The sequence below is a fragment of the Tachypleus tridentatus genome, chromosome 10, assembly GCF_004210375.1.
Source record: "Tachypleus tridentatus isolate NWPU-2018 chromosome 10, ASM421037v1, whole genome shotgun sequence".
NCBI lineage: Eukaryota > Metazoa > Arthropoda > Merostomata > Xiphosura > Limulidae > Tachypleus > Tachypleus tridentatus.
This window is the reverse complement of record NC_134834.1, coordinates 163,205,471-163,229,697: the sequence shown is the minus strand read 5'-3', so window position 1 is coordinate 163,229,697 and position 24,227 is coordinate 163,205,471. Positions and strand designations below refer to the sequence as shown.

Genomic DNA, 24,227 nt, shown 5'->3' with positions numbered 1-24,227 from the left:
GGTAAAAGAGTAGCCCAAGAGTTGGCGGTGGGTGGTGATGACTAGCTGCCTTCCCTCTAGTCTTACACTGCTAAATTAGGAACGGCTAGCACAGATAGCCCTCGAGTAGCTTTGTGCGAAATTCAAAAAACAAAGAAACAGAGTAGGGCATTGTGATCTCTATTCAAATACGCTTAGGTTACGTAAAGTAACAGAAATGTGTTTTAAATTAATATAACACTCCCACGGCTAAAAAGGCAAGCATGTGTTATGTGACGGGAATTTGAACCCGCAAACCTCAGATTATAAAGAGAGCGCCCTAAACACCTAGCCATGGCGAGGCTAGCTGAAACTTCTCAGTTTGTTTGATTTATATTGGTGATAATTTACTTTACGCTGCTGTGATATCGTGTTGACGTTAAAAACTCACAGATGGCAGCACGTTACATTACGGCAGTTATCAAAATATAGCATAATGATATAACCTGTGTTGACACCATAGTAATGTTGCACCAGCCGGAAGTAGTCTGTGTAATATGTACTCGCATATGTGATAATATATGATGTTGCAATGTATGTATGTGTATGGATAAATATATGTGTGTTATGTATGTATTTCAACATTACCTAGTCATTTATGAGTGAAATATTTGAGGCATCCTGAAACATTTTATAGAAATTACAAATGTTTCTGTGACGAGAAATGGACATTTTTGTACACATTCATCTATAATACACATACATGTCAAGCAGAGAAAAAATGTACACGTTAATGTATAACTACTTAGAGTTTTACAAGAAAAGTTATCCAATTAAAAAAAATGGAAATATAAATTAAACCATGAGTTGATCTAGATGCAATCCAAGTTGTGAGATATGATATCGAAACCAGCAGTCTGAATACAAAGATCATAGCAGAACGAATGCTACAGAATGTTTATGTTATTTTCATTAACTTACGAAGCTTAACCACAGAAAAAATGGTTGGCGATATGGAAAGAAACTTAGATATATGAAAATAAGTTACCGTTTAACATCTCTTGACCAACACATTTATCCTTTAGTTTTTGTTTAATGGTTCAGTAGAAATAAATCAATAACTCAGAAGGTCTACTTTCGAACTAAGCCTGTAGTGTTAGTTAAAATATAGTAGAAACACGTAAAAAAGAATATCTAAGTTCGTGTCTGGGGCTCAACAGTTAGTTTTCCAGTGAAGAAATCAGCAGCTAGTAGAATTTCTGTAATCCTTACCATGACCGTATTACAGAACTTGACGAATCTCCGCCATACAAACTATTTGTAAGTATTAAGTGCGTAATGGATTTACAATTATATATTTATTTATGTTGACCCCAGTGGCACAGTGGTATGTCTGCGGACTTACACACTAAAAACGGGTTTCGATACCCGTGGTGGGCAGAGCACAGATAGCCCATTATGTAGCTTTGTGCTTAATTAAACAAACAAACAAATATTTATGTTATTATCGGCATTTGTCTAAATTAAATTTATATTTGAAATGCGTGTAACTTACACTGTTAAATATGTATTACGAACTTCCTGCCTATTCTCTAAATTTATAGAAGATTCTTAAGTGTAAGAATAGATAATATATGTTTTACGAAGCACTAGTGTATCTTTAATATTGTTGAGTCAACTCAAATTTCTAGAACCTCTATGATTAACGCTTATTAATCGGGAAACTATATAGATATTTGACCAGGAACATTTATAGATTTTGAACCTTATAAAACATTTAATTTCAATGAATTCATATCAGACATCAGTATTTTTACGACAACATTACATAACTTCAGCAGTGAAAAGTCAGCTTATAAACAGTGTAAGACTAGCGAAGAATAGAAAAGTAGTTAGCTCTATGTCAATTGAATTGTATCTACGTTAACTCGGAATTAATTCTCTCATTGTGAACCCTCGATGAGATATCAAGGAAGTTCCAGGCGGGAAAGAATACTCAGTATTTTTTATAGGTTTGTAAATTATTTGTATGAACTATTTATAATAACTATTATTATAAATTGTACTATTTTTTTCTATATTAAAATATAATTGTATTAAGAAAGAAAATTGTGTACAAACATCAAAATTAGATACATCTCTATATTTAATTAACTTTTAAATTAAAATTTAACTCAGTTTCAGGCTATGTGAAATCATAATACGTAACATACTGTATCGGAGACTTGTCAGAGATAAATTATAATACTTAACAACTGCTACACTCATTTTAGTCTAACAATCTAGTTAATAAACGATATATAAATGATATAAATAATCATACGATGTTGAAAGAAAACTCGTTTCTAGACTAAGTACAATTAAAAGAAGTATTAACCAGATTACAGAAGCTAAACTACGTCTGAAGTCTATTGTATAATAATTTAATTGATAATTTGTTCAGTGTAGTGTCAGATTTCATTAGCATTGTTGAAAGTCCAATTAATGAACAATTGCTCGTTCAAAGTGAAGAACTCCATATCTTTAATGAGGAACTGTTCATACATAGTTTTGATACTTTGAATGCTGATGAAATTTTGAATTAAAGCATTACATGTATTCTGAATCTCTGCCACCAAATCAACTCTTTCTTTATTCTACCTGTAAACCTCCTCAATTTGATGACTTGTGTACTCCATTCACAACTGCATACTGGATTTAAATAAATTAATTTGCAACTGGTGGTAAAGTCGAACTCCAAAGGACTATCCTACATGGGCTCCCGTGAGTGTTTTGTGACACAAATGAATCAGCTACACACAGAACTCAACTATCAAGCAGTATATCAATGACCTGAATTTTAAGACTGGTTTAAACTGTGATTACTGATCTGTGACGCCTTATTTGCAGATATGTTGTGTCTGATATTTTCATTAAAGCTGCTAAGAGAATTTTGACTTTGAAATACTTCGGTGGTAGTAGAATGTAGCAACATAAGATAAGAGAAACAGTAAAATTGTACTACCTTTTGAAGAAAAATACAGTTTGATCTGGTATCTTCGATTGAATCAGTATATTGAATCAGTATATTCGTGAGTGGATGAAATTATTTGTGGAAAAGCGAAATCGATAAACATTTTCTTACATCATATGAAGTTTAAACTTGGTTAATATTTGATTATGGTCAAATATTTTCAATCATGCAGATTGAAATATTTTGTAAGCATAATTCATACTCCAAGTGTACCTACCTATGAAGGAACAAAGTCAAACCTACATAGTGTTGTTTTAAAATAAGATGTCAATATTCATGCATTAATAGAAGATAGGGGTTGAATTTCTATGATTGCTAGCCTCTTTCAGTTATTTGTATAAGAAACGTTACTTACAGATTCTACACAATTTATTTCCTTCTGAACCTGGGCTTTGGTTGTATAACGTTCCGACAGTAATAAGGAAAATGTGGGTGGGCTACAGAATAGCTGTGTTGGCTGTTATCGTGGTGTGCAGCACAGATCCGTGTTTGATAAGTGTGTGACTTGATAAAACCTGGGAGACAAAGATGTCTACATTTGCAAGGATACAAAGTCTATATTTAAGCCTGTAGTCATTTCATTTGGCCAAGACAATACTTAAGGGTTAAGGTCTGGCTATCATGGCATTCAAGTTTATAATCACAATCCAGATGACCACAGGCCTTTCATCACAAACTTTCTGGTTACGTGTGATCACATTCGTATCTCTTCAGACTAAGTTGTCTTCGACTAGAGTTACCAAAAATTTCATATGCATTTATTTTTGCTCGTTTTACTAAACGTTTGGATATATTTTCAGTCTAACTGTAACTAATGTTTGGCCAGTAGAATAGAAACTTTTGGCACGTAGGCTGTAACTGATTTTGCCAATGGCTATAACTCAGAGTCTAGGAAATCAGTTGCTGCTTCAAAAATCATGGCTACAACACTTAAGCTCCCTGCCTCAGAACAAGCCAAGGAAGGTTATGTTACAATTCTAGTACCGAAGCTTCTTGTTGCTCAGCTCATTCTATCCGCACACCAAACTGTAGTCCGTGCAAGGCCAATTGGGAATAAATACGGTACAGAAGAAAAGCAACTGAAATATAAGTTTCCTAAAGTGTATTAGTGTTATGCAACAAATTTTGTCTTTCACATGTAAAACCCAAATAAAATATGTTTTACATATTACCCTAATTGCATTAAACATTTAGAACAATCTCAAGAAGTTACTAATTTAAAATTGGCTTTAATTTGAAATACCGAATGCACAAAACTGGTATTTATTCCAATCTTTGTTTTACTGCAAGTCTAGTATCCATGAGTAGTCTACATTGTGAAGTTGTTTCATAAATGTACGTCTTTCTTGGAGGGTTTATTTCTGTGTAGTGTTATAAACTGTTATCTTACTTACAGAGTATCATTATGTCAAAACATGTAGCGATGATAATGTAGTTTAAATTCATCATAAAATATTGTTATTTTTTACATTGCAAAAAGATGGAACGTGTACTCTATTCATGTTTTGTATGATAATACTATATTTTTAATAATCATTCTTGGATTCTATTGCTACTTGGCACCTTTGTTAACGATCATTTTTAAAAATGTACTTCTGTGATTTCATGAAAAAAAAATTATATTAATCTATTGACTTTTTCTTTCGTCCTAAAGATGGTTTTATATTTATGTTTTTTGGGTTGCAATTTTAGTATAATTTTGTGTTCTTCATGTTACTTGTGCATATTGTTCTGTAAGTTTTGTACAAAAGTGAATTAATACATTTTTAGTCAAGGTGCAAATTTGTTTTATTAAAATTGGATATATTTTAAAATTAAGAAGGATAGTGTGAAGATAAATAGGAGAGAAAATATGTGGTATTCAGGCATACCATTCATTTTCGACTCCTTTTATTAACTTCTTTACCTGCTTAAATTTCATTACATATTATTACATAAAGGTATGTGTAGTTTTAAAGTAGAACATTGAATTATTGTTTTGATCACTTATCTACAGTAGCACATGCATTCTCTCTTCTGTAAAATTAAATATACCATATGAAAGTAGACTGCACTCTTTTTTTTTTTTCCATTGATGGCACAAGTGCTACCTTGAGGACACAAACACCTTTATTTTTTTATGGGAATGACCATCAGTGGCGTAGGTAGCACATGCATCCTGAAGAAATTAGCATTATTGCTTTCTGTATATAATGTTTTTTGGTCTGAGAAAAAAATATTTTTGTTTCTGCTCAGAAAACTTCGGAAGCTTCAATATAGCACGATCCTTCATAACTACACTCATTCTGATTATTTTGTGGAGTCAATAAAGTTTGTTTTGTTTATTTTATATTGTATTCACTCTTTTTTTCACAACTTATTTTGGACCAGAGAATTCCGATTTACGCCCTCAAAACATTTTCAGCTCGAACCTCCTGCAGATACTAGCTTATTACTCTTAAGGGAAATCAGTGTATCTGTGTATATCATATCTTTAGCAAGAGTAAAATAGAATACTCGTCTAAAGGAAGAAGCAAAAATTATATTTCATCCTGACGTCAATAAATGCTGAAAATTTTTTTCTTTGGGACTAATTGAACCTAAATCGTTTGATGACAATTTAATCGCGCCATCCTTTTGCAAAATACGTGTTTAAAACAAAAATCACAATTTAAAATCTCAAAGGTAACATGATTTTAATAAACAAAACCCTGTAGTCTTATTGTTTTGTCCCCATTGGCTCAACAGTAACTCTGAAGGCTTTGAACGTTAAAATCCGAGCTCAATACCCATGGTGAACACAGCACAGATAGCTCATTCTGTAGCTTTGTTCTTAACAACAAAGCGAACAAAGTTTCTTTTTTATAGCAAGTGTTTCAGCAGTATCGTCCAGAAAAAGATTTTTCTCAACTGTTATGGTTTCTGAAGAATTATTTTCAAGAGTTTTATTTTATTTTGAAAAGTATTTGTTTTAATGTTTTAAACATTATTTTCGGTCACCCGAAAGGTCTCTCGCTGGCACAGCGGTAAGTCTACGGATTTACAACACTAAAATTAGAGGTTAGAATCACTTCGGTAAACTATATAGCATTGTTATAAGAATACACACACTCACCCACACACCTTAATTTTTATCCTATCTGCTCAGGTCACTCAGAGTTAAGCCTGAAGACTTATAATGCTAAAAGTCAGATTTTGATATTTATGATGAACACAGCACAGGTACATTCCATTTGTGCTTAGTACCAAACAAAACTTGATCCCTTATAGCATGGAGGAAATATATCTACAAAAAGCAAGTTTTAAATAATCATTATTGTAACATACAATTTTTCAGCATCAATTTGAAATATGTTTTAACTGTAAAGTACAAAGCTGTTTTCCTCAAATCTGGCCCGACATGGCTAGGTGGTTAGAGGAGTCAACTCGTAATCTAAGGGTCGAGGGCTCGATCCTCTTCACACCAAACATGTTCACCCTTTCAGCCATGGAGCGTTATAATGTCATGCTCAATCCCACTATTCGTTGCCAAAAGAGTAGCCCAAGAATTGGCGGTCGATGTTCACACTTTCAGCTATGGAGCGTTATAATGTCATGCTCAATCCCACTATTCGTTGCTAAAAGAGTAATCCAAGAATTGGCGGTAGATGGTGATGACTAGCTACCTTCCCTCTAGTCTTGCACTGTTAAATTAGGATAGCCCTCGAGTAGTTTTGCGCGAAATTAAAAAACAAACAAACAAATAATTTCATATTATTTTGTTTTTATCACTATTTCTTTTCGTTGCAAATGTTGTTTTTTTTTCTTTTCTATTAAATTCTACGTTATTTCAATAGCAGTATATCTTTAATGATTTCGGTACTGTTGACTGACATAATACAGAATCGCTAGAAGCCCAACTTCATTCTCAAAATTAATTAATTTAACAGTGTGACGGTAGGGACACTTTTGAAAGTCACTTCTCCAATATCTCTTAAAATATTTTAGACATTGTTGAGAGCTTGAAGTTTAATATAAAGAGGAATATGTACTGGTTTATATGTATATTTACAAATACTTATAATTATTGTTTCAGTGCAAAGTTTCAAAATTAACTATCCGCATTCTACCACCTTGGGAAATCGAACCACTGATTTTAACTCTGGCCCACCAGTAGATTCTACATATAGAAAAAAACGAAGGAAAGCATTATACATCTCCATATGCACTATTTTTAAAATAATGAGTCACTTTTAAGTTATTCCTATAAATATTTCTTTTTTCCCTAAAATTGAGATATTGAAATTTGTTACAGACGCTGGTATGTATGAGTTAAAATATGCGTCCAGAACTTTGAAGTTATTTTTACGGTTAGAATATACGACATGGTTAATATAAAATATTTCTATTATTACCATGTTTAATACAGATGTCAGATATGAATTCTACAGGAAATAGTATAAATTAAACACTAATCTAACTTGAATAAAACAGCACATTTCATGTTTATTTAATATAATACTTCAGAGGTTATGCATTTGGCAGAAATAAATCAAATATTTTACAGAAATATTGATAGGTTAAGTCACACCCGAAAATGAAAATATATCTGTAGCTCAAGTAGATTCATGTCAATATTTGATCCACTGATTAATGTAGCAATTCGACATTTGAGACCTGGAGTCCAGAAAGATCTAGTAAATGTACTTTTAAAAGTAATCATGAATGCAACTGTTCTCAAAATTAAACGCTATGAACTTACTGTTTGTGATGACGGACTGTAACCCCTTATGTAAACTATCAAGAGCTGTGAATATTCGAAAAGTGATGTTAGTGTTGAAAATGGTTTTGTTTTTGTTTGTTTTCTCATTAACTCTTAAGAAGCCATAAGCTCTGCTTTATCAGAGGACATTCTCCTTGATGACAAGAAACCCACTTGAAATAAAAATGTATCTCACTACGGCTGGTATGGGTATTAACACTTTTACTAATAAAGCAGAGAACAACGTTTCGACCTTTCTTGGTCATCTTCAGGATAACCCATACGAGCCGTTCTGAGAGGACATTCTTGAAGAGTTTACGGAACGTGGAATACCGTTCGAAGATTGTTAGGATGAGAGCTAATAATACCAGAAGTTCAATCTAGACAGTTGGAACTAAACAAAATGGCGTTTTTCTGTTCTTGTGGCTAACATTCTCTATACCTTGTACAAGAATGGATACTGTGGATATTATGAAGCTGCATCATTAGTATAAACTAGTAACATGTACATTTCTCATGTCTTTAGTATTGGGTACGATGTATCTTCACAAATAGATCTAGTCAGCAAGCAAATTCGAAACTCAGCAAAGAGAGCCAATATTACCAATAACTTATAAAATGACATTCGACAATCCCTTCGTCAATATATAAAAAAAATCAGTTTCGAAAGTGCTGTGAATGTTATTTCAGAATCGAAAGTGACTAATGTTAGACGAAAAAAAACTAGTTATGAGCCATTTGTTGTTGAAAAAGAATTTGAAACATAATTTTTGAACATTATGATAACTGTTATATTAAAGTGTAGATTTTAGTTGGCCCATAATTACGTGTCGAGAATACGACGAACTAGCAATACGGTACATCGATTTATATACCACTATTTGGCTCTGATAAACTTTAATAAACTGGTGGGATCAAACCTAGAGACCCATGAATCCCCCTATTATTTAATTTGTAGTCCATATCTAAAACGTATGCAATTTTAAACGTAGATTCTTATTAAGAAATGATTTTGGGTACAAAAAAACTGAAAATAAATCACCTGAAACATTTGCCTGAGTGCTACATTTCAGTTTGTCTTGTTTTTATCAAACTAATCAACTGTACATTGAATACATATTGGGTACAAGTGACAATTACAATAATATATTTACATGTGGAAGGGTTGTTATGCACCATAGATTTTTATTTAACAAAACAGTATGCTTTATTTGTTTATTGTTATTTTTCTTCCAGGACAACAGGCTGTTTTAAAATCGCTCTCGGTGCAGGAATTGCTTCCTGACACTCATTTCTATACCACGTACGAAGGCTCATTAACAATGCCCGGATGTCACGAGACTGTTACGTGGCTTGTGATGAACAAACCACTTTATATAACTAGACAGCAGGTATGTCTCCTATTGAAAAATGGCAACATTATTGTTCCAAATTGCCACACAATCAACAGCTATTGTATCAAAATGAAATGCCAAACTGTGGTCTTTAAATTCTATTCAAAAATAAAAAATAAAATAAACTTTATATAATTTTATTTCATAATTCAAATTTTCCCTAGTTTCAAAAATATTCCCAGAACAATAGAAAATAAGAATAATTACTTTTTTACCCTTTTGAACACAGCAAGTAATATTAAACAATAAATTCATTTTATTTTTGTACTTTTAGAAACATTAATTTGTATTATATGTCTCCTTTTTAAGCGCACTTTTAACATTCAATTGAATCATATTTTAGATACTTTGAAATTCTCAATAATTAGCCAACAAACCATATAATAGTTCTTATTTGAACCAAATCATTGGTTCTTATAGCAGACCCAACATGTTTATATTCACCCTCGTTTTCTTCCCCTTTAGTTTTTAGCATTGGTAGCGACTTTTCGAATTCAAACTGTAAATTATTAATTTATGTCTCAAGAATAGTATTTAAGACGTCTTAACAGAAGAGGCCCGGCATGGCCAGGTGGGTTAAGGCGTTTGACTCGTAATCTGAGGATCATGGGTTCGAATCACCGTCGCACCAAACATGATCGCTCTTTCAGCCGTAGGGGCGTTATTATAATGTGACGGTCAATCCCACTATTCGCTGGTAAAAGAGTAGCCCAAGAGTTGGCGGTGGGTGGTGAAGACTAATTGCCTTCTCTCTAGTTTTACACTTCTGAATTATGGATGGCTAGCGCAGATAGCTCTCATGCAGCTTTGCGCGAAATTAAAAAACCAAACAAACTTAACAGAAAAAGCATAACACTTGGTAACAATGTGTGTGTGTAGCATTACGTCACAATAAAACGGCCTGGCATGGCCAAGCGCGTAAGGCGTGCGACTCGTAATCCGAAAGTTGCGAGTTCGCGCCCGCGTCGCGCTAAACATGCTCGCCCTCCCAGCCGTGGGGGCGTATAATGTGACGGTCAATCCCGCTATTCGTTGGTAAAAGAGTAGCACAAGAGTTGGCGGTGGGTGGTGATGACTAGCTGCCTTCCCTCTAGTCTTACACTGCAAAATTAGGGACGGCTAGCACAGATAGCCCTCGAGTAGCTTTGTGCGAAATTCCAAAACAAACAAACAAACAAACAAACACAATAAAACTGCTAATAATAATCTAAATTACATCGTTGTTTACTGTAACATTATAGAATTTCAATTACACAGGTTACGTACATTATATTAAAATCATTTTGTAGCCTTATCATGTCTTTATAGTCCATGTCGCCATGTCAGGTCAAACTTTGACTGACTATCAAGCATCTTGACAACAGCCCTACAGCGCAGATTCAATCAATAATGTCTTCTTTTGAAGATTGTCATGTCAAAAAGCACACCAATAACCATAAGTCATCGTTTCTACGATGATGGCGGTTTCTCCAGCACTCGGTTCAATACTTCAACCCAAAAAAAATCCGTAGGCGCTGTGTCCGGTGAACTGAGCAGTACGTCGTATCGAATAGCATAAATATTCATTTCATTCTCCATTCGCTTGAAGCATGTGACATTTGTAAGGTAGCTATGACTGCTAGTATTACCTTGGTAAAACCATACCTTGTTGATCTCGATTCCGGAAAGAGATACTTTTAATTATATTGTGTGTTATTGCCTAGAACACCTTAACACCTTTTGCCACCGATATTTGTGTTCGTTAGTTATCTGTTGTAAAATGCCGCAGTTTTCTTACTACGGCTTGCGTAAGCCTTGTTACAGATACCTTTCTGGATGAGTTTGGAACCCCAAGTTGATCCATACTTCTTCGTTTAACTATAGAATTAAGTACAAGTGACATACATCCGTCCTGAAAATCCCAAATCCCGACATAAACAGGTCCTCATGATCTGACTGTATGAATATATTGCGTTACAAAGGACATTTACATACCCTTCTCTAGAGCGATACATTTTCAGTGGCTTCACGCTTAAATATGTACCACCAACCAATGTCAAAATATAGTTCTGATACATGCTGTTCCACCGCGCTTTACATCAGCTGTGGTTCTCACGTGTCTTGCTAATTTGCATATTCAAAATCGTTTTAATGTAACGTACTCAACCTTATGTTTACTCGTATGTCTTCTCCGTTGCTGCTATCAATACTTTTATCTCAATATCATAATTTATCAAGAATGATTTATTTCAAGTTATCATCACCCTTAATAAGAAGTAATACCACTCACGCATACGTCTCAATCATGTTTAGAAAGTATTCCATTTTAGTATAGAACAGACTGATAGAAGGTCAAAAAACGCCATGAACGCTTGTTTCAGTTAACTGTATTAATTAATTAATTCTCTGTGTGAAACATTAAAACTGTTTTTTTGTACATTACATTCCACATGATATGATTGTACGGTGGCGAATTACCTGTTAGACGATCACGTAAACAAAAAACAGTACTTAAGTGTTCTTACACATAAGAATTACACGTGAAGATTTCCTTAAGAATGTATCCTAGATTATTCATGCAGTAGGAAATACTGTTTTAAATATCTTAGCTTTGCTATTTTCAATGTGTTGAATACATTCTAATCGATAGGAAAAACGTATTGTTAATTGAAATGCGGTGATCTGTCATTGGCGAATTTCGCTAATCTATGTAAAATGATGCAAAACATTGTGTAGCCACTAATATCATCTCTTACAATAACTATGGATAACTCGTCGTCATCTAGAAATCAATTCAAACGAAATGTAGGAGCAAAACAAACAAGAAATATGGTGGTACAGCCCGGAGCATGTATAGAATAACATTTTCTTTTTACAAGCTTTTATGGATCCACTTATCCTTAACACGTACACCCTAAGTTAAAGTTTCCATAAAACCAGTTTTTATTTCGAATTTCGAAAGCATTTTACATTCTAAAGAATTTCTTTGAGTATTTACCTTTGGGAAATAACGTATGCATATAGCTTCTTTAAAAAAATTCCTTCAAGAGGTTCCAACCATTGTACACCTTTTGCTTGTATGGTGCTCCAAATACTTACAGACGTGACATTTTTCTCCACACAAGTCACTCTGGCTCATTAAAGATGAAATGAAAAAAAAATATTTTCTTATTTTCATTCCTGGATGTTCCTATCATTATCTTAAATCCTAATAAAGAAGAACATAAATCAATCTAGCGGAACAGAGTTTAAAAGAAACTAAAATACACTTCTTTATACAACAGTACTGTTCTCAAAAACATTGTGATTTCCAGCCAATTTCGAGGTGACACACTGTAGTCATACAATTTACTGGATGCTTAACTAAGTTAGAAGAAGAAGAAACAAATATATCTGCGTGAATTTAAAACATTTCTATTCCAGGCAGAAGGTCTGTAAATAGGAAAGTTACATCTGCTATTTCATTTATTTTCAATCGATGGCACCTCATTTACTAACGGAAGTAACATACAATTCTTTGTTGGCTAACGGCTACTGTGCAAATCAGATAAAGATCTTATATTCTTCCGTTAGGATCTTTTGTTTTCCTTTTAATTTTATAAAATTCTGGCTTTAAAATGTGCTGTGTTTTTCCTTCTTTTTAATGGGCTAATTTCTAATTAACAGCTCTACGCGCTTAGACAGCTAATGCAAGGAGAAAAGGAAAACCCAAAAGCGCCCCTAGTCAACAATTTTAGACCAACACAAGCCATGCATCGTCGTTTGCTCAGAACAAATATTGATTTCAATCGTCGTAAGGTAAGCTAGCAACTAATGAAAAGGAACAAAAATGATTGTGTGTCGTCTAAATTAAGTTCAAATCTGAAATTTTCAGAGAGTGTTTGGTTTGTGGCTGTCAAGTGACTGCAGCTGTTTTTGCTCAATTAATTTCTTGTTTCTCATTAAAACCTTAAATAATAGTTACTGAACAGTTAAACAAATTATTAAAGGTTATAAGTTATTTCGTCATCAAGCTTTATGTCTTTTACAATTATAGACATTTTTTTATTATAAGAAGTATTCTTAAGTAAAACGAAATTTGTTGTCGCTTTCTTTAAAAATGATTTTATGTAAACTCCAACTCATTTGAGCATTAAGAACCTTTTTAGTGAAATATTACGTTTACAATACAAAAGGTTTAAACAATTTCATTAAATCCAGAAGGTTCAAAATCTGTTCATATGTTTCTACACCTACTGGTGTTCTCCACAGTGGCTAGTATGCCGAGATGTGAAGCTAGTTTTTAACCTGGTTTTAATGAAATATTTTCAACCTTTGATGTTTCAAATTCAATTTTGTCTCATGTGCCAGTAAATAAAGTAGTTAACGCTAATTACTCTTTATTTAAACTTTTCACTCAACATTGTTTTACGAAAAATGATATTACTTTCGTTGGGGTTTATCACGTATCCAAAACAGTTCTAAAGTATATACCAGACTTCTTATTTTTTAGGGAAAGGGTTCATATACATTCAAGATATAGCAAGCACATAATAAACATATATAAACTGCATATAACAGATTTAAATTACTTAATGACCCATAGTTACTGTTCTGTGCATTTTACTTATTATTCCCCACGCTGTTGCTTATAAAGATAAGTACCAGTTTGAGAAACAATTCATTTTATTAGTAAGTCTTTCCGATGACAAGAAACTTAACTGTGTAGATCACAGTTGAAACAGTCAGTATCTTGTAACTTAACTAAGGAAGTCAACCCTATACAATCAACTGACTAGAAGTTCTTAATGTCATAAGACAATTCGCATGAAATCTAAAACCCAACATTATTAGACCGCATTAAATCATTACTTGAGTACCCTCTCTCTTGATGATATTTTCATCTGTAATCTTAATAAAACATCCCGACATTCGATCACCTTACAATATTTAGATTAGTCCTAAATCCGTATATTAAGTCAACAATGCAAAATAAACTTCGAAGTTATAAAATAAAATAAAAAATATTAAAATTATTGTAAAATGTATGGCCGTTAAAATGTAAGGAATCTAACAGCAAAAAGCTGGACACAAAAACATATTAGTTGTATATATAGTTCCACGATTTATATATTTTCATCACTATGGTTTTTAAAAGGGGTATTTCAATAACGTAATGTGTAAAACACGTAATGTTGTGTTGGTGGAATATTATATTAATACATGTTATCTCTCATGCTGGGCGTGACATGGCCAGGTGGTTAAGGCATTCGACTCGCAATCCGAGGGTCGCGGGTTCGAATCCCCGTCACACCAAACATGCTCGCCATTTCAGCTGTAGGGGCATTTAAATGTGACGGTCAATTCAGCTATTCGTTGGTAAAAGAGTAGCCCAAGAGTTGGCGGTGGGTGGTGATGACTAGTTGCCTTCCCTTTAGTCTTACACTACTAAATTAGGGACGGCTAATGCAGATATCCCTTGTGCAACTTTGCGCAAAATTCAAATCAAATAAATAAATATATATTTGTAACTTTATCTTTTTTTTAAGAGAGCTGTCCCCTTAGTAGCACAGAGCTATGTTTTAGGACTTACAATGCTAGAAACTGGGTTTTGATACCTGTTGTGGCAAAGCACAGATAGCTAATTGTTGAGCTTTGTGCTTGCCTTCAGAAAAAAGACAGAAAGAAATCCTCTATTGCTAACATGCCCTCCCTAAATTTTAATTGTTATCATTATGACAACTGGCAAATCGGAAGTTGAAACTTGCGTATAATATCAACGTTCATGATTGTTTTATTAGGTTTTTATATTTAAGAACACCCGTTTGCGTTGCTTTCTCTATTGCAAGTTATATGGACTGACAAAGCGAATGATATTTTTAAACCACAGATATTGAATTCGAATGCTATTTATTGATTGTTTCAATGCTATTTCTCTATTGTATTCGTTGTATTAAAGTGACCGTGATGCGAAGTGTTGATAAAATGTGCATTAGGAAACTCGGAAACTTTTTCTTATAAAGTCTGAAGTTTCACTTCTCTGAGTGTTGTACTTTCTTATAAGCTTATGCAATAAATTTTTAAGTCTTCTGAATCCAAAACCATAACAATCCTGTTATAATAATAAATACTTTACAATACTCACGAATTATCAAAATTAATTCATAGTGATTAACATTATGCGATCTATACATTTCTAACCATTTCCTTACACTATGTTACCGATGGAACAGCGATAAATCTATGGACTTACCATGATAAAATCCGAGGTTCGATTTCCCATGGTGGATACAACCAATAGCCCGATGTTCTAGAAACAAATAAACAAAACTAAGACTACAAAGTCGCACGATACATTAGTGTAAAGCTATTTGTCGCTAAGTTTAATTAATCAATTTTAAATTTACAGTCGAATAAATGAAATAATAGTATCTTAATATTATACTTGCCAACTAAGGAAAACTGTCCCAAATTTCAAGAATTAATTAGATTTATTTGGTTTGTTTTTCGTCGGAAATAAGTGGAAAATAAAGGCTGGTCAGTTTCCTATCAATCCTGCACTTAAAAGTAAAACTTTGTGACTTCTAAATTCAGGCTTAAAATGTCAATCGTATCTTAAGCTGTGTGTATTTCTTGTAGCAAAGCCACATCGGGCTGTCTGCTGAGTCCACCGAGGAGAATCGAGCCCCTGATTTTAGTGTTGTAAATTCGTAGACTTACCGCTGTAGCAGCGGAGGACTTTAAGCTGTAAATATTTAGGTATTCGTGTTCGAACCTAAACCTTAAAGGCTTTTAGGTTTCGTACTCACGTCTATCCTTTGCTTTAACACTAACAACAGACAAAACCACATTGTGTTCTCACCCCCTGAAACTGGAAAGAATAAATAACATAAAAACAAAGGTAAAACACCTGTGACAAAACACTAAAAATTGAAATAATGTATTTTCTAACAATATGCTAGTAAGTAATTAAAAACAGTTTTAACTTAATCAACATATTTTTATACACATATACTTCCACGACACGTATAGCACATCAACTAAATACAACATTAATTAGTATTTACTCATCGTAATCTTAAAATTTAGTACATTGTTTCCGAAACACTGTCTCATTGTTAAAAAGTCATCCAACAATACTTCCATGATACGCATAACAAACATTCAGTTAAAACTCATGTTTATTAGTATTTACACATTGTAAAGTTTGAAATTTAACAGTTTTAAAAATATTGCCTCATTATTTTCTCGTTGTAAGTTGTCTAATAGTTGTATTTGCAGCGTAATTATTGATTTCAACATTGTTTTATGTAATATTTACGCCCTGAAGAAAATACTTGTTCGTTTTGGATAATGCATAATGATTTATTAAGCATGCAGGTAACACTGATAATATTAGAACACATAAGTTAAATACACGGAAAACTTATTGTAATTATGGACTGTCTACTCGGTTAGCTGCCTACTTCTCAATTGAAATCACACCTTCTTAATACTCTCAGTGCTACAAGTTAAAACATTTACAAAGTTAGGTCCACCAAACGGAAATATAATATCGACAGAAACTCAAATGAGCGAAAAGTTAACGTTTCTTAGCGTCGATTGGTAATAAATCACACAATTTAGACCTGTAATACGACGTAGAAGCTAAGAAAAGAAAGAGAGAGCAAGTCAATGTCCTCGCAAACTATGAAATTTAAATACTAACTAACAAAGGCAGATTCTTTGTTTTTCATTCGTTGTGAAAACCCTAAATCGTATTTTACTTCTGTGTTTAACCAAGTAGTTCTTTTCGTTTAGAAATTTTTCCTCCAGCTACCAACTTCCAACGACCAGTAAGTTAAAATTGCTTGACACACGTAAGCCTTCAGTATATAACTTTTAACTTATTTTTTGTTAACGTTTAACTCGTTATGACTTCGATATTTTATTGTTATTATTACGTGTGGTTGATGTTTCTTAATTGATCAATATTCATATATATATCAGTATTTCTGTGAGTTGATATTACTCCATTTTACCAGTAGCCGTATTCAAAAACGATTACGCAATCAGATAAATAAACACTATAATTTGTGCGTAGCATGACAATGTAATTTTACTGAACTATTAATAACTTATCAAAGCTTTTAGGCTTACCAAAATAGAGAGAATAATTCCACATTCTTCGTATACCATATGTTCGCCTGATTTTTTAATTTTTTAACAACTACAAGAAACAAAAAATTAAGAGGATTATATTATTTTTCTATATGACAGTTTGAGAAAGATGTGTTTATGTACCATTACCAGAGAAGGAGGCTTTGAAACAAAATCTAATAAGGAAATAAGTTTCCTTGAAACTTTCATACAAATAAAATGTACAGTCCACATCAACGCCCAGTCAACCAACACTTCATTTGTTAATTTAAATTCTCTCTGACTTCCTCTCGTATAGATCGTTAAGATTACTGTCCTTATCAAATTGCTCAACAGGTAGCAACTAAAGTTTTTTATCACATCATTCGATACACTTCACAGATTTCAGGCTTACATTTCTGCTCTGTATCCGAATTGTCTTTAATTCCGCAGATACTAATTATGCAAAGGACATCCAACCTTGCTTTTCTCACTTGCTTAGTGTTCTTACGTATACCCAGATTATTGTACTTAGTTTTTTGTTCTGGTTTACTTCCAAAGCCATAATGTAATTACACATCAACACTGAAGCTCTTTTGTGTTGCTAATTTATATCACCAAATCAAGGAGGCTCTTGGGAGGATAACATGTTTAACCTTCTTCTTATATGTCCGTCTCTTTCAGTCTTCTCCCGTTTTTTACCCTATTAAATCTCCCTGTGGAATTGACGTGCCTATGGTCTGTAAACATGCTTTGTAGACGGTCTCCATTGTGCAAGGACTTCAAAGAACTTTTTTTTAACACACTAACCTGATCTTGTTACATCGTTCTATAAACTCGGCGTCATTAACTTAGAAGGTTGACAGAAACTCCACTTCTACTTCATCTATGTTGAATTAAGATATTATCCTTTAACATAGAAGTGATTTACACAAGCAACAGTGTCAGCTAAAATATATACAAGAACAGTTGTTGTAAGTGTTCAAAAACAAGAAGAAACGAACAATATAAGGTTTAAAAACATACTAATCTTATTATTTATGATGGAACATATCAATACTTCTTTTACATTTTATTATAGTATATATCAATACCTGTCTTACCTTTTATTATAGTATATATCAACACTTGTCTTACCTTTTATTGTAGAACATATCAATACTTGTCTTACCTTTAATTGTAGAACATATCAATACCTGCCTTACCTTTTATTATAGAACATGTCAATATTTGTTTTACTTTTTATTGTAGAACATATCAGTATTTGTCTTACCTTTCATTGTAGAGCATATCAATACTTGCCTTATGTTTTATTGTAGAATATATCAATACTTGTCTTATCTTTTATTGTAGAACATACAGGGGCGTAGATCCTATGGGGATTGAGGGTATACATCCCCCCTTCATTTTAGGTGGGGGGTATAGTGCATACAATCATCCCCCCCTACAGTTTGGTCTGTTGAATTGTTTTATTGCATCACAGGCCTACAAATTGTGTGTTTGTTCTTGTGATTCTCGTATTCTTACCAATCAAATTACATAATTAGGCCTAGATGTAGGCTTTTTCAGTAGCCGAAATGTACATCTTTAATATAGGCGTGCTTCTAAGCTTTTCGATCTAAGCAATAGTTCGTAAGTATTAGTCAGTAGGCCTAAGTATACATGCAAGTATCGTGGCAACAAGATTACTCTGTGACTGCATGTCTACAGCTTTCAGGTTCACGTAATCAGAGATTACCAATTTGCAAATTGAACAGTCCACATAAGTGGTTGCAAAAATCATCCCCCCCCAATCGGGTGTAAAAATTCTACGCCCCTCAGAACATATCAATACTTTCCTTACGTTTTATTCTAGAACATATCAATATTTGTCTTATCTTTTAATACGGAAGTTATAAGTACTCTTCTTACTTTTAAATTGCTTTATTTAATTAAGATAGCATTTGTTTGATTTGATGAACGAAAATAAAAAGACTTAAACTGCTTTCAACCCTCTTGTCGTAGATGAATTTACTGTACAATTCTCTCTGTTACCGCTAAGTTATATCTGAAGTAGGCCTACGGCCAAAATTTGTGCCAGATCTTTACTTACGATAGGTAAGGTTAAAAACGTTTCGTTTATTCATCTCATTTAATCGTAGATACATCGTCAGAAACTTACTTTTTAAGTAGTATATATTAAAGTAACCTAAATGGATGTGCTGGGCTAAAGATTATTCTGCAGCAGTTATCTTTGATCTAACGACAAATTCAAGAATAAAGGAACATCACGCACTCCACTTATTTGCAAAATAATATGTACATATTCAAGCTAGTTAATCGTATGTACAACAAATTATTTACATTATAGAGATGACGAACATATAATAAACACTATAAATATTAGGTTGTCCAGAAATAAATGTTTTTGAACTGCAAAATTTGGAAAAGTATAAACCAGTGTTGTAAAACACGCTTTAACCAAAGTAGCACATTTGCTTCAACACACTTTTGCCAACATATAACGATGCTGTTTATGTTCCCGCTGTTGAAATCAGTTTCTACGGTCAATGAATTCCCTGCAAGCATCTTCTGCAGCTAACTGGTTTTGAAAGCGTTAACTGTTCAAAAAGTTGTCAAAGTGGTAGAAAAAATGAAAATCTGTAGGGGAAAGGTCTGGGGAATAAAGCGGATGAGGCAGAACCTCGATTCCCAATTCGTTCAATTTTGAAACGTCATCCTTGACATGTCTCATAACGCAGATTTTGTTGATCTCCAGTCAGCTCATGAAGAACCCACTTACCTAACTTTTTCGTCTTTCCAATCACACTCAGGTGTACTTTCGTCCAAGTTTAAAGTCGTAGAGGAAAACCTTGTCCATTCTGCCTTGGGATTGCGAAACTTACTCTGAGTAGAGTTAAAACAGCAGACAATTAAGACACCTTGTAAATGTCAAACGTTGTATTAAATCAACCAACGATAAGTTACCTTCTAAATGTCATCGTGAGAATTCCTACATTTACTTCTGGACAACCTAATAGTTCACTTCTTCTTGTCAAAAGTTCCCTTAGGCCTATTGATTTAGACGTTCAGTTAACAAGCCATACTACCTTTCTCAATTTTCGTCTTAAACACTATCAGTGGATAATACACTTACTACCTTTCTTATTTTTTCATCATACAGTATCGATGTATTATTCACTCACACTGTCGTTGAGTTATCGCAATATTCTGAGCTTCCGATACCTGTCTGCTTTATCGTATTTAGGCCTACTTTCAATAAATGTTTGTTTTTCGCATATAGACCTACTTTTAAATAGTCGTTACTTTTTGTCACATTCCACACAGTTAGGTTAAGTTGCTTCAGTACGTCCTTTGACAAAACAAATTATTCAACTAAAATGTCAGAAAACTATAAATCTCTCTTTAACCTATTAACTGTTAGGCTATTCACACCTACGTCAGTTAACTTTGTTTTCTGACTTTTGTCTGACTGAAACTGTAGTTCCTATGACTTTATTTCTCGTCTGCTCTGTCTATCTTCTGTTACCGCTCGTCTTATTTTATTTATACATGTAATACTTATCGTCTTCTCGCTTTCTAGAAATCTCTATATCACGGTCATCAATAAATTTCACGCGTCACTCGATAGCTTCAATGAATTATAAACAGAAAGTACGAATCTTGTCGAGTTACGTAACTAAATTTGTCGTAACATTTAATTTAAAATAATTGCTTTTATTTAGCTTGTTATTAATAAAACTAAACAATATTAAAATATTCACTCACAAAATTAATGAACTAATAATAACTACACTGAAAAAGTCGTATATATCATGTCATACATACTTAAGAGACGAGGACTTATTTTAAGACGAGAATTAACTATGATATTGTTTAACAACGTAGGCAGACGATATTTCGATTTGTTAATAAACAATTAGCATGAAGACTGACAATGTTGAGGCTTGCAAGTGAAAGCCTGACATGGTAGTGAAACAGATTTAAACGAGGACACATTTAACTTTAAATAGCTAATAAGCGCTCAAAACTACCATTGATTTCAGACTCTAAAGCAAAACAAAGACCGACAAGAACTTACTTTAAAACCATTTTAACTACGTATTAACGTTTCAGTAAAGAGTGAAGACAAAGGTTGACTGAATAAAATGACTTTCAACTTCTAATAAAATTCAGAATAAAAGCATGTTTTTTAAGGATATTAGACAAGTGTTCAACCGAAACTAAGCCTTTTCATGACCCGATTGAGGGAGATGACTTTTTTTCTAATCCAATGAATATATACATGTTGTTGCTATTACGTGCACCGTTTTTATCAGGACGAGACTTCGCCTTTTGTTTTAGTGCTAATAATAATCGGAAATATATTTGACCATTTCTAGCGCGTTGATGAAAATTTATGAATATATTTCAACCTCTTCTTAACTACATGGAAATAATAACACACATAAACAGAAATAGAGCCCTTAATAGAAACTGCGAACAAGTTATTCCCCCTTTTATTGGACCTAAGAGCATAAAATGGGGACTTATTTCATTTTTATCTACTTACGAAGACCCATAAAAAATGTACCCCACCAAGATCCTTAGTACAGTATGAAAGGCCTTGCCGGCAGTGGAATATATAAACTATTGTGTATTTGGCATATTAGACGTTATTCGTTTATTTTCATTTGTTCGAAAAAATATAATATTACTAACGAAAACAATTTTTTTTCAATTAATTCAAATAGTAGATTTTTTAATGAGACTTTTATCTTTAAAACAAAACAGTAGCTGACCTTTTAATAAGAATTGTGATCGCAGAGTAATTCTCTTGAACACAGCTTATTAGAAACTCATTTAAGTCTTCTTAATGTCCTTACAAAGTATTAGAAAATTTCATGTTGTTTTTTTCTCATGTAATATACGTGCAAGAAAGTTCATTATTATCTGAATAAATTTCATGTTAATATCACTACTACTAATACGCATTGGGCTGGTTATCGTTTCAGAACCTACAGTGTCCTACTATGTACAAGAATATGTTCTATCAGGGTAAGTCATTTAACCTTTAATACACAGTAAGGATATTCCATCTAAAGAAGAGATGAAACTTGACACTGAAAACAAGTTAACATTTATATGAAGAAAATACTTTATTTTTTCTTTCGATTTGAACTATTTATTTGTCTGTTAAGGAAAATTGTATTTATTGCACTTCGAAACAATTCTCATTTAATTTCATAGAAAAACATTTTGTCTTTAAGTATCACTTTAAAAAAGTAATCTTTTCAAATAAAAACACACTAAATACATTTATCTGTAAGATATTTTAACTTAAGATGATTAAGTACCATATCTGCCAAGAAAAACGATTTTTCGACGGCAGAAACGGATACAAAACTTTAGAAAAACCACACAAGATACTCGAAAATTTTACTGTCTTGTGCATTATCAAAACGTTTATAGAACAACATACTGTTTCGGTTCTTTATTTAAGTCAACCTAAGTCTTATAGATTAGCTCACAATGTATATTTTCGATTGTAACGTTAAATTGTAAATCTTGTCATTTCAGGGCTAAGAAAATCCTGTGCATCCTTTGTTCTCTAATTTCCTTTCTAAATTATCTTTGTCATCAATTCTTTATTTTTTTGTCACGGCCTCAAGACTTATCCAATTAAATAAGTTGTTAAACTGGTGTGTGTAGTTTAGCTATTAAACAGAAAGCTGAAAATGAAATTGCATATAGATTGTAAATTAGGCACTTGATTTATTCTAGCAATTCTAATTCTGTGAAAGTCATTTCTTCAAACCGATTAAAATTTAAACTACTATAACACACCACTCCTACATTATGATCAAGTGTGAAAAAATAGGCTATGAAAATATGAACAAAATTTACTTTGTCCATACTATACTTAGCCATATTTCGCATGATCTTTAAAAACATTTAAACAGTTTAGTTTATCATCTTATACTATGATTGATTTCTTGTTCTTTGATTATCACAGCAAATCCAGGACTACGATAAAGATTGTGGAAATCAGTTTTAGTGTAAAGCGGCTTCAGATTTTGGTTTTATGATTCAAACGGACTATCTTGATTATTCTGACGGACTTTTATAAACTAAAAAAAAACTTTATGTACTGCTTTAAGAACTTCCGTCCTGTCCAATCGTTTGTATACAATCAAACAATAAGCTGAATTAACGAAACAACTTTCAAGGTAAGCCTTCAGTTTTCCTCATGTTAAACGTTAACTATGTTAATGTATAAAATGAACATCCTTGATAAATTAACAAACGTTATAATCAAAATTACCATGCTCTTTTCAAAGCTAACAGTTTTGATAAACAACAGTTAGTGAATTTCTTGTAGCACATTAAGATCGTGAATAGATTAATATTTTCGTATGTCGACGTTTGGTAGAAAACTAATGTCTTTATCTCAGATACTCTATAGTACTAAATAAATTTGAAAAACTAAGCCTATGCAAAAAAAATGTTTTTAATGAAAACTAACTGAATAAAATGTAACGTCTTAAATTATTTTATACAGTCGTTTATTATTTTTGTTTGCAGAGAAAAAATTAAAAATTAACAGTTAAGATATTATTTTTGAATGTGCAAATGGTTTGTAGTTTAAGAAAGCTAGGAATTCAATTGTTTTACAATGAATCATTTATCTAGTAAATATGCGAAGAAAATTTGAAATTTTATATTGAGGATAGGTAAAACTTTAGAGGTTATTTATTGAAGATAGATAAAGAAATTAGAGTATTTAATGGATATGGGTAAGAAATAAGTGATTGCACGTAGAAGATGCGTAAAATATTTGAGATTGTTTACTGAATACACAAAAATTTAAATATCGTGTATTGAGTATAAGTTAACTCTAAATATTAATTACTGAGGACACGAAAATTTTAAATATTGAAAACGTAAAATGTTTTTAAATTCTTTGAAAATATTTATATGTGCATATATATGAAGAGAATATTAGTTTCACTAACAATTAATTTTTATGTCTCATATTCTTCTAAACTATATTTTCGAGTTTATTGAATGTTTACAATTTAAATAC

At 32.6% G+C, this 24,227-nt stretch overlaps 1 protein-coding gene across 2 annotated transcripts in view; it reads left to right on the top strand.

Annotated features, from left to right (window-relative positions):
* The window catches only part of LOC143230820 (carbonic anhydrase-related protein 10-like), a 181,622-nt gene that overhangs the window by 156,131 nt on the left and 1,264 nt on the right, over positions 1–24,227 (top strand). Inside the window, exons 7-10 of one of the 2 annotated variants that reach the window (XM_076465006.1) lie at positions 8,928–9,082; positions 12,731–12,862; positions 22,156–22,198; positions 23,157–23,370. In XM_076465006.1, the coding sequence (XP_076321121.1) occupies positions 8,928–9,082; positions 12,731–12,862; positions 22,156–22,198; positions 23,157–23,176 (350 nt within the window). In that variant the 3' untranslated portion in view covers positions 23,177–23,370. The remainder of the gene's footprint in view (positions 1–8,927; positions 9,083–12,730; positions 12,863–22,155; positions 22,199–23,156; positions 23,371–24,227) is intronic. The other variant, XM_076465005.1, reaches the window with a different exon arrangement.